Source organism: Hippopotamus amphibius, chromosome 2, assembly GCF_030028045.1.
Source record: "Hippopotamus amphibius kiboko isolate mHipAmp2 chromosome 2, mHipAmp2.hap2, whole genome shotgun sequence".
NCBI lineage: Eukaryota > Metazoa > Chordata > Mammalia > Artiodactyla > Hippopotamidae > Hippopotamus > Hippopotamus amphibius.
In genome coordinates, this window is record NC_080187.1 from 175,513,250 (window position 1) to 175,527,277 (window position 14,028).

At 38.1% G+C, this 14,028-nt stretch overlaps 2 protein-coding genes across 2 annotated transcripts; both read right to left on the reverse strand.

Annotated features, from left to right (window-relative positions):
* Positions 1 to 2,346: 2,346 nt before the first annotated feature.
* On the reverse strand, positions 2,347 to 3,297 carry LOC130845991 (olfactory receptor 11H7-like). The gene has a single exon (XM_057723905.1). The coding sequence runs from the start codon at positions 3,289 to 3,291 to the stop codon at positions 2,347 to 2,349; it is 945 nt and encodes a 314-aa protein (XP_057579888.1). The 5' UTR covers positions 3,292 to 3,297.
* A 3,910-nt stretch (positions 3,298 to 7,207) lies between these two features.
* Positions 7,208 to 13,761, reverse strand: LOC130844650 (olfactory receptor 11H6-like). Its single transcript, XM_057720769.1, has 2 exons — positions 13,744 to 13,761; positions 7,208 to 8,221 (listed from the first exon to the last, which is right to left on the reverse strand). Exons 1-2 carry the CDS (start codon positions 13,759 to 13,761, stop codon positions 7,208 to 7,210), a joined length of 1,032 nt encoding a protein of 343 aa, XP_057576752.1.
* Between the last annotated feature and the right edge of the window lie 267 nt (positions 13,762 to 14,028).

A 14,028-nucleotide genomic window follows, 5' to 3' on the forward strand; every position in this document is an offset into this window, starting at 1 on the left:
CCCCTCCCTCCTGCGACTCCCCTCCACCCTCCCTGGCCTGACCCTCTAAGGCATCACCCATCATCGAGTTGATCTCCCTTCATTATACAGAAGCTTCCCACTAGCTATCTATTTTACAGTTGGTAGTATATATATGTCTATGCTACTCTCTCACTTCGTCCCAGCTTCCCCTTCACCCCCCACCCCCCCAACCGTGTGTCCTCCAGTCCATTCTCTGCATCTGCATCCTTATTCTTGCCCTGTCACTGCGTTCATCAGTACCATTTTTTTTTTTTTTTTTAGATTTCGTGTATATGAGTTAGCATACAGTATTTGTTTTTCTCTTTCTGGCTTACTTCACTCTGTATGACAGACTCTAGGTCTATCCACCTCATTACATATAGTTCCATTTCATTCCTTTTTATGGCTGAGTAATATTTCATTGTACATATATGCCACATCTTCTTTATCCATTCATCTGTTGATGGGCATTTAGGTTGCTTCCATGTCTTGGCTATTGTAAATAGTGCTGCGAGGAACATTATGGTATGTATTTCTTTTTGGATTATGGTTTTCTCTGGGTATATGCCCAGTAGTGGGATTACTGGATCATATGGTAGTTCTGTTTTTAGTTTTTTAAGGAACCTCCATACTGTTCTCCCTAGTGGCTGTATCAGTTTACATTCCCACCAACACTGCAAGAGGGTTCCCTTTTCTCCACACCCTCTCCAGCATTTATTGTTTCTAGAATTTTTGATGATGGCCATTCTGACTGATGTGGGGTGATACCTCATTGTGGGTTTGATTTGCATTTCTCTAATGATTGGTGATGTTGAGCGTCTTTTCATGTGTTTGTTGGCCATCTGCATGTTTTCTTTGGAGAAATGTCTATTTAAGTCTTCTGCCCAATTTTGGATTGGGTTGTTTGTTTTTTTGGTATTGAGCTGCTTGTATATTTTGGAGATTAATCCTTTGTCAGTTGCTTTGTTTGCACATATTTTTCCCCCATTTTGAGGGTTGTCTTTTTGTCTTGTTTATGGTTTCCTTTGCTGTGCCAAAGCTTTAAGTTTCATTAGGTCCCATTTGTTTATTTTTGTTTTTATTTCCATTATTCTAGGAGGTGGGTGAAGAGGGATCTTGCTGTGATTTATGTCATAGAGTTAAAAACCAAATTTTAAGTTTTTTAAGAAATTAAAACATTCCTCAAGATGGTCGGACTCAGGCTTCTACTTCTTTTGATCTACCTCTTTTCCTCTGCCCTTCCATTCCTCCCCTCTCACATTTCTACACTGCCTCTGCTTATTTTAGGTTTGAGTCGGGAGAGAAGTAAAGGTAGAAAGGCTTATTCTTTACCGGTATTTTTGCCTTACAGGTTTGACCAAAGTTTGTATGTTGATTTTTCTCTCATCGAGTTATTTACTTTTTGTGGAGGAAGCAATGCTTCATTGGCTGGCTACTTATGACTTCTCTCATCTCTGAATTCTGGTGACCCATTGCATATAGACTAACTTTTGTTAGTGCCTTACTTCTCCAAGTAGTACTTTTGGGAGGGGTCCCTTTCAAGTCCAAATTTGTTATCTTCCATGAGCTATAACTAGGCCAAATGTGGGTATTCTATATTTGTTCTGTTATTGGTGGGAATTCAGTTTGCTTCTGTTATAACCAATTTCTTTCTGCTCTGCTCTCTGAGCCAGCTCTTCTACAATATTTACATTTTTTTCCCAGGTATGAATCAGGGACAGTGCAGGTGTCTCTTTAACTCCAGGGGATAAGAGCAAGCCCTCTGAGTGGTTCTCTTGATGTAATCTTCATTTTCCTTATGGGGATTTCATACTGACAGTTCACCAAAGATATTCTTACTCATGGTTTAAAACAAACTGCTAGCCTCCCTTTGTATACTGCCGATGAGGATGATGAACTAAGAATTGTGACAATGGCTTAACAGTCGTAGTGTATGCAAAGTTGTTGTCTGGGGTTTCTGCCAAAAATTCAGGACAACAGGCATTTTATGTGTTATGTGTCCTTTAAACAAAGTGTTAGACAGCCATGTAAGCAAATAACCAATTTGATTTATACCTCTTAAAATCGTGTGGACAGCGATTACACATTGAAAAAGTCAAATCTTCCTGGAAACAAATACTAAGATTTTTAAAGATTTATTTTTACCATGTGTCAGGTGGCAGTCTCTTCCCATGGAAACACACTTATGAAACTAAAAGCACATCAAAAATAATCAATACATGAGGAATTTTACTTTGCACAAAAGGACTGTGATGGTTTTGAATAAAGACAAACCACTTTGGATTGGAAGAAGAGGGTTATTCTGCCACTTGTAGAAAGAGAGTCATTGGGTTCCACAAAACTTTTTCATGAGGTTTGGATAATTCTCATTCCACAAAGGACCCAGTGGAGGGCAAATTTTATGTCCCTATTGCGTAGGCTGTAGATGAGGGGATTTAAGACTGGTGTCACTATGGTGTATATTGGTATGATGATCTTATGCATAGCAACTGAATTGCCAGATGTTGGGCTCACATACATCACCATAATGGTTCCATAGAATAGAGACACCACAACTAAGTGGGATCCACAGGTAGAGAAGGCCTTTTGCCTCCCAGCTGAAGAAGGAACCTGAAGCACAGCTTTGAGCACCAAGGTATAAGACCCAAGGATGTACAAAACAGTTAGAATGATGATAAGAGAGCTCACGGAATGGATTACATGCTCTATGATTGGTGAGTGGGTACATGACAATGCCATCAGTTGGTCCACATCACACAGAAAGTGATCAATGATATTGGGACCACAAAAGGGTAGTTGAGAAATAAAGAAAATAGGAATTGAATGTCCAAGGAAACCAGTGAGCCAACAAAGAGACACTAGAATGGCACAGAGCTGCCCAGTCATGATGGAGGGATAGTGTAGTGGGCGACAGATGGCCAGGTAGCGATCGTAAGCCATGACACAGAGGAAGAAGCATTCAGTTGTGCCCAGCGAAAAGAAGAAGTAGAACTGAGTGAAGCAGCCAGAGAAGGATATGGTCTTGGTTTTGGAAAGAAAATTGGCCAGCATACTGGGGACTGTGCAGGTCACATACCAGATCTCTAAGAAGGAGAAGTTGGCCAGGAACATGTACATAGGGGTGTGGAGTCGGTGGTCCCACGTCACAGCACAAATGATGGCCGTATTCCCAGTTAGTGTCAAGATGTAGAGCAACAGAATCATTGAGAAACAGATGATCTGCATTTTCCAGGGACCAGGAAAGCCCAACAAGACAAACTGTGTCACAGTTGATATCCCTGATTTATTCATGGTCCCCAGACTGTGGAAAGAAGACAGATAGATTATGACAACTCACTTTGCTGCTGAGGTATTTGAAACTTTTCTTAGGACAGGGAGTTTGATTCCTTCAGGCAAATGTATTGAATATTCTAATACAAGTCTTGAATAAATCCTATTCTATTCTGAAGAAGCCCTTTGGCCCTGACTCTTTGTAAATGTACAATTCTAGGCTGTTTGAACTTTCTTTGCCAGTGGACAAAATCAGTTAAATCTTATCTTTTGATATAAAGAAATCTTGAAATAGAGGCAAAAATGGTTTGTGTCTAATTTTTTTTTCAGTAAAAGCTTCATATATGGCAATTAATGCCATTCACTTCAAAATGAGAGGACACATATGCTATCATTTAAAAATAGATTTGAATCTGACACTTTCTACAGATTTTAGTGATTTGAGCTTTGACATTATTTCAGGTTCCCTCTCTCTCTCTCTCATTTTCTTGAACTATTTCCATTAGGAGATTTTCTATCATTTTTTTTTCCATGATACCAGAAGAAAATAAAAAAGGATATTCAGATAATAAATTATATATTTTTCTATTTCCAATGTAAAGACATTTATATTGCACCACGACTCATGTACAATTCGGTGTTTAATCCTTTGTTTTTAGCAATGAAAATTCACTATAACTCACCCCATGATGATTAATTTCACATGGTAATTTATTATGCTTCGTATACATTTAAAATATATGTCATTAAAGATGAGTATAACGTATGAAATATATTGGAGAAGAAAATTAAAATATCCAAAAGATTTTCTTCTAAAGCGCTTTTTACTGCTGCCACAAATTTCCCTTAAAATTCACTATTTGGAAGATTTTACTTTAGTCTATTTAAACAATAGCTCCCAATTTTCAAAATAACAGAAAACAAGGGAATCAAAGGTGTTTCAAAACTAATTATTTACCTGTATTCCAAAATTTGCCTTATTCCCTTTAGAATACCATCACCAAAGAATATGTCTTTTTAAGACTCAAATGCAACTCAGAATAAAGATCACAGTGATAGCTTTAATATAATGAAATTTCCAGACATCTTTTAACAAATTACTTTTAACGTTTTTTTGACTGATAAGAGGAAATTTTCCTTAAAAATAATTTTTATAAAGTAGTGTATAGAGAATATTTATAGTACTTACTGAACATAATCAAATAGAAAAAATTCCTTCTGTTTGGCGAGGTTATATTAAATAAGATAAACATGTTTATAATGATATAGATGTTGCAGGCTCATTAAATTAGTAATGCATAAAATGAACTGTGAACCTACTCATCTAGAAGCAAACATAAACTTCCTATCGAGCTGGTTATGTCAGAGCAGGTTGTAGTCTTGTGGACAAGAAACCAAGAAGAGAAGGAAACTGAAAGATGAAGATAAATTCTTTTTAATTTTTTAAACTGGGATGATTATGAAGAACTAAACTAACTTGCATTGACGCTCATTTTGATGAGACATCTTAAAAGATGGCTCCCCACTATGGGAATTTGGTGCTTTCCAAGATAGAGCCTGCTCTTCTCAACAAGACAAGAAGGCAGTGAGAGAGTAGCCACTTGCCCCTGGAACAGCAGCAACAAAGTCACAGAGTCACAGACTTTGACCCAAAATGAAAATGCACGAGACTTAGCTTCATGTATTTGAGCTATAGACCACTTTTTTTGACAAAAACAAACAAACAAACAAACAAACAAAACCTCACAGAAAAACCATCAGTCAACTGTAGTGGAAGCATTGTAAATGAATTTCGCAGATAATTTCCAACATAATTGTAAGAAGCAGTTCTTAATATATTCACCATTAAACCCTATGTGAATCTTAGTCCTCTTACACACTGATTTGATTTTATTGTTAAAACTTTTTTTTTAATACACCTTTTCTGAAGTTGCAGATGAGTAATAGTGTGGACAGAGTGGGGAGCTGAAAGAGGATACCCGAAAAACCCTACCTCTATTTTCTCTTGGGTTTAGCCCCAGTGGATGAAGTTAGTTTCATACTGTTTTGTTCAAAATGTCTATAAAAGTTATATCATTCCTGGTGGTGCAACCAATTCCTGAGAAGGGGAAGCCCTGTGGATAACTTTGGCATCTTTTATTGCACTTATTTTGGAGAGTTCCATGGTGATCTAAATTCCCTGAGATTTTTTTTTTTTTTGCTTCTTGAGTTGAAAGAGAAACCAATATTCTTTGATACTCATTCTGTTGAGCATATCGAATGTATAGATGTATAGGTGAATAGGCCCACCTGTGGTGTATAATAGCGGCAGTGCCCAGCAGCGAAGACTTCTCCTATATAGCATGAAGCTTTCCTAGGTCATCCTTGGGAGTCTATAGATTCTCTTCTTCACTGGCTTTAATGTGGAAGGCCTATGTGAGAGCTTCATGCATAACTTATTTCACTTCCCTTGCACCATAAGAGTCTAGTAGCCTGTTTCCTACAGAGTGTGTTGTAACTGTGTGCTGGTCTTCATTTATGTATCATTTTTAGCCACTGTTGAGAATTCTCAGGTATCTCTTTCTTAAATGTGATCCTATAACTTTCCATGCTTCCCCTAGGGACCTTCTTCCTTCTTGCCTGGGGGGTTTTGTTAATATTACTGATAACTTGGCCCATAGGGATTATTAGAAATAATGTCTATATTAACTCTGGGGAAGCCCTGTGGTCTCCTTAAGCCTGTATTTCTAAATGGGGTGTGTGATTTTGTGCTGTGGGATACAAAAAGCCCCTAATTAATGTCTTCTGAGGAAAGGGCAGTTTTACTCAGAGAAGATAATTTTGCATTACACCAAATATGTATGCATTATGAAACATAAATTATAATTTTTAATATATAACTTTGAATTTCAAAGAAATATTGTCTCCAAATGCCCCATGTCTTCTGACAGTTGTTACCAAACATGCTTTGGTGGTAGAAAGGTTTGAGAAACACTGTACTAGAGTATTTCATCACCTAGCACCAGCAGGCCTATCTTCCTGGCACAATTAATTTCATTCCCAATATGGCCATAACTAAGGGGGTGTTCTCTCATTTTAAGTAGATTGGCCTCCCAGATGATGACTTTCCTGTCTCATCATAGGATTTGGGCACAAAAGTGGAATTTGTTCTTGGTATAATTTTCTCTGAATACTTTTCTAACTGAAACCTTACCCTATAGCCTTCTGAGAGGCATAAAAATACATTTAGGGCATTGTTATTCATTTACAAGTGATAATGGGGTTGTCACTATTGATTTGGGAGGAAGCACTATGAGTAAAGGTGTACAATTGGGAGAAAATGTATACGAAGAAGATAAAATAAGAAGATTGATCATTGTGAAGTGCTGGGCCTAGACAGTAGATCAGTAGGAGAGAAGACTGAATGGGGCAATCTATTGAGTGAGTACATTGAATGGCAGGGAGAAGAGTTTGTACTTTATCTGTAAGTGATAGAGATATGAAGTATACTCTGCTTTTGGTGTGAAAGACAGCTTCAAACAATGGATAATATCCCTTACTATGTATTTTATTTGGTGGCTCCTTGACCCATTTTTTTTAAGAATACTTATTTTATGAATTTAGAGGATTGCACCCTTTCTTGAAAGGCTCCAGGTACACATGTATTTGATTCCTTCACCAGATGAGATTAAAGCAGCAAAGATACATCACACATACTCAAAAATATATATAATAACACCATGTAGTTACTCAGTGAGGTCACACATGTTTAAAATGTTTTATTCAGCATTTACCATTGATGAGCTGAACTTGAACTGCTAAGGAGCTGTGAAAAATAAGACTCTCCTTCTACTTAAGTGTGAGCCAGAATATGATTTATTGAAACCGTTCTTTATTGTTGTTGCTATAAATAGTTAAGGTCAGAAATGACAAATTCTGCTTCTATTGCAAAGCTGTCTCAGTTTTGATTAATGCTTAATCCCAGGACTCTCTTTAGGGCATCTTTCATGTCTTTGTTTCGGAGACTATAGATAAGGGGATTTAAGAGCGGAGTCACTGCTAAGTATATCAAAGTGATGATTTTCTGCATTACTGCTGGGTTCCTTGATGTTGGGCTGACATACATCACCATAAGGGTTCCATAGAACAGAGATACCACCATTAGGTGGGACCCGCCTGTGGAGAAAGCTTTAGTTCTACTAGCACGAGAAGGAAAACGAAGCACAACTCTGAGTACCAGTGTATAAGATCCTAAGATGGAAAGGAAGGGCCCAAAGATAATCATTGAGTTGAAGATGTAACAGATGAGCTCAGTGGAAGGAGCTGGGGTGCAGACCAGCGCAAACAATGGGCCTGGGTCACACACAAAGTGGTCAATGATGTTGGGTCCACAGAAGGGAAGTTGGGAGATAAGGACAATGGGGACTGGGTAGCAGAGAAATCCACTCACCCAGCAAACACAGACCAGGATCACACAGAACTTCCCAGTCATGATGGAGGGGTAATGTAGTGGGCGACAGATGGCCAGGTACCGATCATAGGCCATAACTGATAAGAAGAAACACTCTGCTGTACCAAGTGAAAAAAAGAAATAGAATTGGATGAAGCAGCCAGTGAAGGAGATGGTCTTGGTATCAGAGAGGATGTTGACCAGCATGTTTGGGACAGTGGAGGAAACATACCAGATCTCTAGGAAGGCAAAGTTTCCCAAGAAGATGTACATGGTCGTGTGAAGCTGCCTGTCCCATTTCACTGCACAGACAATAGCCCCATTCCCCAGCAGCGTCAGGAGATAGACCACCAACATTAACAAGAAGAAGAAGGTCTGCATTTCCCTTTCACCAGGGAAACCCAAGAGGACAAACTCAGTCACAAAATGCGTTGTTGTGTTCTGGGATCCCAAAGCTGTTAGAGAAGCAAAAGCTAATGCAGTGAATAATAATGAACATTTGTAGGTTTTGCTAACAAATAGCTTGAAAAAGTACAAAATATTTATATGCACATTGTCTCATTTGATCTTACTAATGCCCCTTTGAGCTATAGGGAGGTGTGTTTTATCCTTTTTTTACAGATAAGGAAACTGAATTTTAGAGAAATTTAATGTTTACTTGAATGTGCAAAGCCCATTTAGAGACTGATTTGAAACAAACCCCACTTCATTTCAAATGTTGCTATAACCCTGAGTCTCAGTAATGTTTTATCTTTCATGTTTAAATCATTACCCCTTGGATAGCCTACATACAAATATAAACTTTAGACACATCTTTTCACTTTGAAATAAGAATTGAGTATAAATCTGAAGCAAATAGCTGTATAAGTCCAATTAAAAAAGCAGATAAGAGTGGAAATACGGGGTGAGAGTCTGAAGCTTGCTTGCTTTTGCTGCTCTCAGGGAGGTGCTGCAAAACCCTAGGATTCTGTAAAATGGTTTGAAAAACATCTATCCAGCTTTCTCTAGGTCACATTCTGCTATGTGGCTTCTGGATTTGTGGAACAATTCAACCAACCACCCTCTTGAGGAGCTTTGGTTTTCCCAAAGCACTTCTTTTTGTTGAGAAAAATCTATCTCCTTTATTACTTGGGACTCCCCTTGTTGAAGCTACACAAAATAAGTCTAATTCCTCTTCCATTATGGTGATGGAGGGGGCTTAAATAACTGATGGCAGCTATTATGTCCTTTATACATGATTTTCTTTTGGAGGCCATTATTTTCCTGATTTGTCTTCCCTCAAGCTACACTATTTCACTTCATGGCTAGACTCTTGAGGTAACTTGTAGCTGGGTATGTCAGTTTCTCTAGTATATGAAACCACTTGTCTTCCTTTTTGCTAGGAATTAAGCCCTAAACACCATAACTTGTCCATTCATCATGTTGCTTTTACCTAAACTAAATAATGACTTAGAGACATCACTTTAGGATGTGCTGAGACCAGAAAGATTTTTCTCATATTGGCTGATTTAGGAGTTGAGACAGGACTATAAACTTGGATATTTTGCTAATAACCTTCCTGAAACTATTGGTACAGGTTCATTTCTATATCCTAGAGTTTTCTTATTGAAGTTTAAGATATTTGGCTGGGTAAGCCACTATCAATATTTTAAGTTTAGTAACATTAACTACAAAAGTAGGATAATTGGCTCTATTATTTATTTATTTTATTATTTTTATTTTTTATTTTTTTATTTTTTTGGGGGTACACCAGGTTCAATCATCTGTTTTTATACACATATCCCCGATCTATTATTTATTAATGTCATTGTTAAGATACTCACAAAATTTCATCCTTTTGCAATTTATACAGTCTTCAGCATGCAAGAGGCCTGCCTCTCAGTATTTGATCAAACCTGTAGCAACTCAGAGGGTAAATGTTTTATTGCAAAGGTAAATTTGGATACTTGTATTGATTACAATATTTTTAGAATGATGAGAAAAACTGCCTATAATAAACATGGCTAATAAACATGAAAATTTAAATTTTGTCCAAGTGGTTTAGTTCAGTGAACTATAATTATTATGACTGTATATATCAGAATTTATAGGAGAGTTATAGTTTCAAATATGCTTTCAGTAACTATACCTATATTTGCCAGACCACATGCTGTCATTTTGGTTGGAAAATATAGTTACTGGGCTTACAATAAAAAAAGTTGAATGTTGAATTTAAATTGTAGCACATTATCCATTTACTTATTCATTTAGGCATTTTACAAATGTTTATTCACCTTTTATTTCTAGCAGTGTGCTAAATTCTGGGGCACAATTGTAAACAAAGAAAATAAAATTCATCCCTTTTTGGAATTTATGGTTTATAAAAGCAATCAAGACTGCCGCTTATATCTGTATAGTCATTCCTGTATGTGACTGAGGCTTCCTTCAGCTGTGTGTTTCACAGCATGCCAAACTATATGCTTTGGGCCTGAAAAAGATACTTATTCCAGCTAGGAATAACTTAGATAAATCTACATATTGAAGGAAGTAGCATGATAGCAAACTTTATTTGACATAAATGAGATGTTTTGGGCTTTTCAAGACAGTAGGCAGAGACATGAGACATGAATTGATTTACTCTACTCACACGGCAGAAAGTTCTTGGCACCAAGAAGAGAAATATAATTCCAATTCATGGTTTTTGACCTGGAACCAGGCCTCATAAGCCTTAACTCCCAGCTGGTCATTTGACTTCATAATGTCCAAGACCTTTTGACATTTGTGCTACAGTGAAATTTTAGTTATCTGTAGAATACAGGATCAGAGAAAGATGGGTAAATGAACTTCACAGATAATTTGAAATCTCTGCATCCATTTCTACTGCCTCCACCTCCAAAGTATATCTGTTATATGCTCAAATGATAAATTTAAATCCAGCTCTTTCATCTTTCTATCACCTCAAGTGATACAATAATTGAACAGTTGGAGAGAAGAAGAGGAAAAAGGAACCTAGGCAATTCTTTCTGTATGAACTAATAAGGAAGCCAGATCCTCACACCCCCCACCACTTGCTTAGGATTTAAGCAACTTACTCAGAGAAGAGCACTTTAAAAATTATAATTGCAAGGATTCTTCTTTCTTTAAATATTTATATTTTAAGGTTAATCTGTAGATAAACCCAAAGGACGTGAGAGTCTGTTGGCTTACTTCTTTCTCAGTTTCTGCTTGCCACTTGTCACTTGCCAATAACTCTGAAAGAATAAGAACAGCCTGCTTTAATTGCTCGTGCTGAAGGATGTTTGTCAATCAAAACTTCACTGATGGAAATTCCTTAGTGGTCCAGTGGTTAGGACTCCATGCTCTCACTGCCAAGGGCCCAGGTTCAACCCCTGGTTGGGGAGCTAAGATCCTGCAAGCTACATGGCCAGAAAACAAAAAAAAATACAAAAAACGGGGGCTTCCCTGGTGGAATCTGCACTGGTGGAGAATCCACCTGCCAATGCAGGGGACACAGGTTCAAGCTCTGGGCCAGGAAGATCCCACATGCCACGGAGCAACTAAGCCCGTGCACCACAACTACTGAGCTTGCGCTCTAGAGCCCTTGAGCCACAACTATTGAGCCCTCAAGCCACAACTACTGAAGCCTGTGCATCTAGAGCCTGTGCTCTGCAACAAGAGAAGCCACTGCAATGAGAAGCCCGCACACCACAACAAAGAGTTGCCCCCACTCACTGCAACTAGAGAAAGCCTGTGTGCAGCAAAGAAGACCCAGTACAGCCAACAAATAAATAGATTAACTAACTAACTAACTAAATAAAAAATCTTTGTGGTTGATAGAAAGAATACCCATATGAATGTCATGGCACGTGTACAAAGAAAAATAAAGGAATAAATAAAATATATGCTAAAAAACAACAAAAAACAAAAAGCAAAACAACTTCACTGACAATATTAGAAAGAAAGTGGTTCAAGACTCAGGCTACAATCTAACCGAAGGAAATTTAATGCTCCCTCCAAAATATCCAAGACATTTGAGCACTATTTTCCCTAAGTGAGTTGTATAGTGGGAACTCTGTGATACCAGAGTGAGCCCTTAATGTGAATGTTTCACCCAAGAACTCTGTAGGAGTATGAGAGAAGAGAACTGCAGGCCCTAACATATTATTCCTACAAAGAACAAAGGAACAAAGAGTTAATAGATTCATGGAAGAATAGCATGCTCTTAGTATCTGACAGCTGTGGGTGTATGGGAGGAGTGGTGCACTGATGCAGGCAGATTTTCCTTACATACCTGATGGTATTTCTGTCTCTCAGAGGAGGTTGTGAGAGCATCTCTAGCCACAAGATTGTCCTCATTACCCAATCTAATAGCTTATTCATGGATAGAGAGCAGCATTTGTGGCTCCAGAGACTTGCTTCCTTTAGTATTCTGAACCAAATGAAATGTATTTTTCGTGTCAGTGATTATTAAGAGCTTACAAGTCTCTCTTGAATAGGTTCCATAGTTCCCCAGTGTGCTCACTGGGAGGCACCTAGTTCCCTGTGCATGTATCTCTGTGCATGCATCTAATCCTACCTATATTTGTTTATATTTCCCCCAGTGGTTTAACTAGTGATATACAGAGGTCTGGATAATTATCCAAGAGAAGCCAGGAAAATTTTCCTTTTTGTGGTGATAACCTTGCTATAAAGAACTGATGTGAGTGTGGGAAGGGAGGTGGAGAGTGGAACAGGTTAATGGGAGAGGAAAGAAAAAAGGAGAGAAAGAGAAAGAATATGTGTGCATGTAAGAGTGTGTGTGTGTGTGTGTGTGTGCATGTGTGATCTTTTCTCCAAGGGACATCCACTTCATTCTTGGTGTCTAACTTGTAAGGACTTAAATTAAAAAAATTCTTTGTCTATACCGTGTTACTTAATTTTGGTACATTCGACATAGAATAAAGAATCTCCTTTCTCAATTTTAAGGATAGCTTGAGCACATTTGTTTGAAAAAATTGAGTTTTTGTATAAGTGGATTTGTAATGCTGTTGACTGGTATGATGCAATATTAGTGAAAATGAAAGTTTAGCACTGTAAATCGTTCAGAGACGGGAAGTATGATTTCTTTCATTGATATCAGGTGAAGGAGAGCAAACATGGTGAGGCAGAGAACCTCAGGGGAAGATGAATTCAAACACAGCAAGAACTCAAGTAGAGAATACTACTCACTTTGGAAGTGAGGCTGTGTAAGGACAGAGCAGCTTCTAAAAAATGTAGTCCCTGTACTAGCAGTATTAACGTCACTCGAGAACTTGTTAAAATGCAAGTTCTCAAGCCCTACCCAAACCTAGTGAATCAGAAACTCTCAGGGTGGGGCCCAGAAACCTCTTTTTAAACAAACGTTCATGTGGTTCTGATGCATGCTGAAGTTTGACACCTACTGTGTAGATCATTAAGGTCTGGATTAAGGATGGGTATATTTGAAATAGCTTCTAAGTTTGGGAAGGATTTCAGTAGGATCAGGAGTTAGTTGAGCATGGTTTGGAGAGAGGATGAAGAATGATATTTGTTGGGATATTTGACACTTGAAGCTGATTTTTAGGTGATGTTGTTATCTAGAAAATCAGGCTTAGATTTAAGCATCCGGGAGAATTTTTTTTTTTAAAGAACTTTTATTGAGATACAGTTAACAGACAATAAACTGCACATATTTAGAGTGTACAGTTTGGTATCCCAATCTCCCAATTCATTCCTCCCCAACCCTCTCCACTTTCCCCACTTGGTGTCCATATGTTTGTTCTCGACATCTGTGTCTCTATTTCAAGCATCTGGGAGACTTTTGAAGGAGACCCCGGGATAGGCAGGGAAATGGCGGAAAAGATTATTCAGGCATCATGTGAAAGGGAGTGACCTTGGATAAAAAGGGGGCACTGGGTGGGAACAGAGTTGAACATAAAGAGATGGTGGGGGGGGAGGGTAATAGAAAACTAGGACACATAAAATCTAGGTCCTAGCCTGAGTGTTTTCACTTACTAGTTGTAAGAGCTTGTTGAGTACATTTTTTCAAATATTAGATACATACTCACCTTCTCTGTGTTCTCCATAGGGCTGATATGAGAATGAAATGAGATAACAGATATGAAAATGTTTCATAAACGTTTATATTATCATAATGTGATTAAGTCTGATTCAAGAGCCTCAGGAGTGGATTCCTAACTCCATTATCTCTCAAGATTGTCATCCAGAATGAGAATTTCCTTTCTGAGAGTGTAGGAGGACTTTCCATTCCTCGTGGGTAAACCAGTTCCCTGACTCTTCCCCTTCCCCAAACATATATCCCAAAGATCAGGTTGCAGATACAAATTCCTCTA

Bases quoted from the DNA above. Each gene is read 5' to 3' on its own strand.
- LOC130845991 (XM_057723905.1), bottom strand. From the start codon at position 3,291: ATGAATAAATCAGGGATATCAACTGTGACACAGTTTGTCTTGTTGGGC.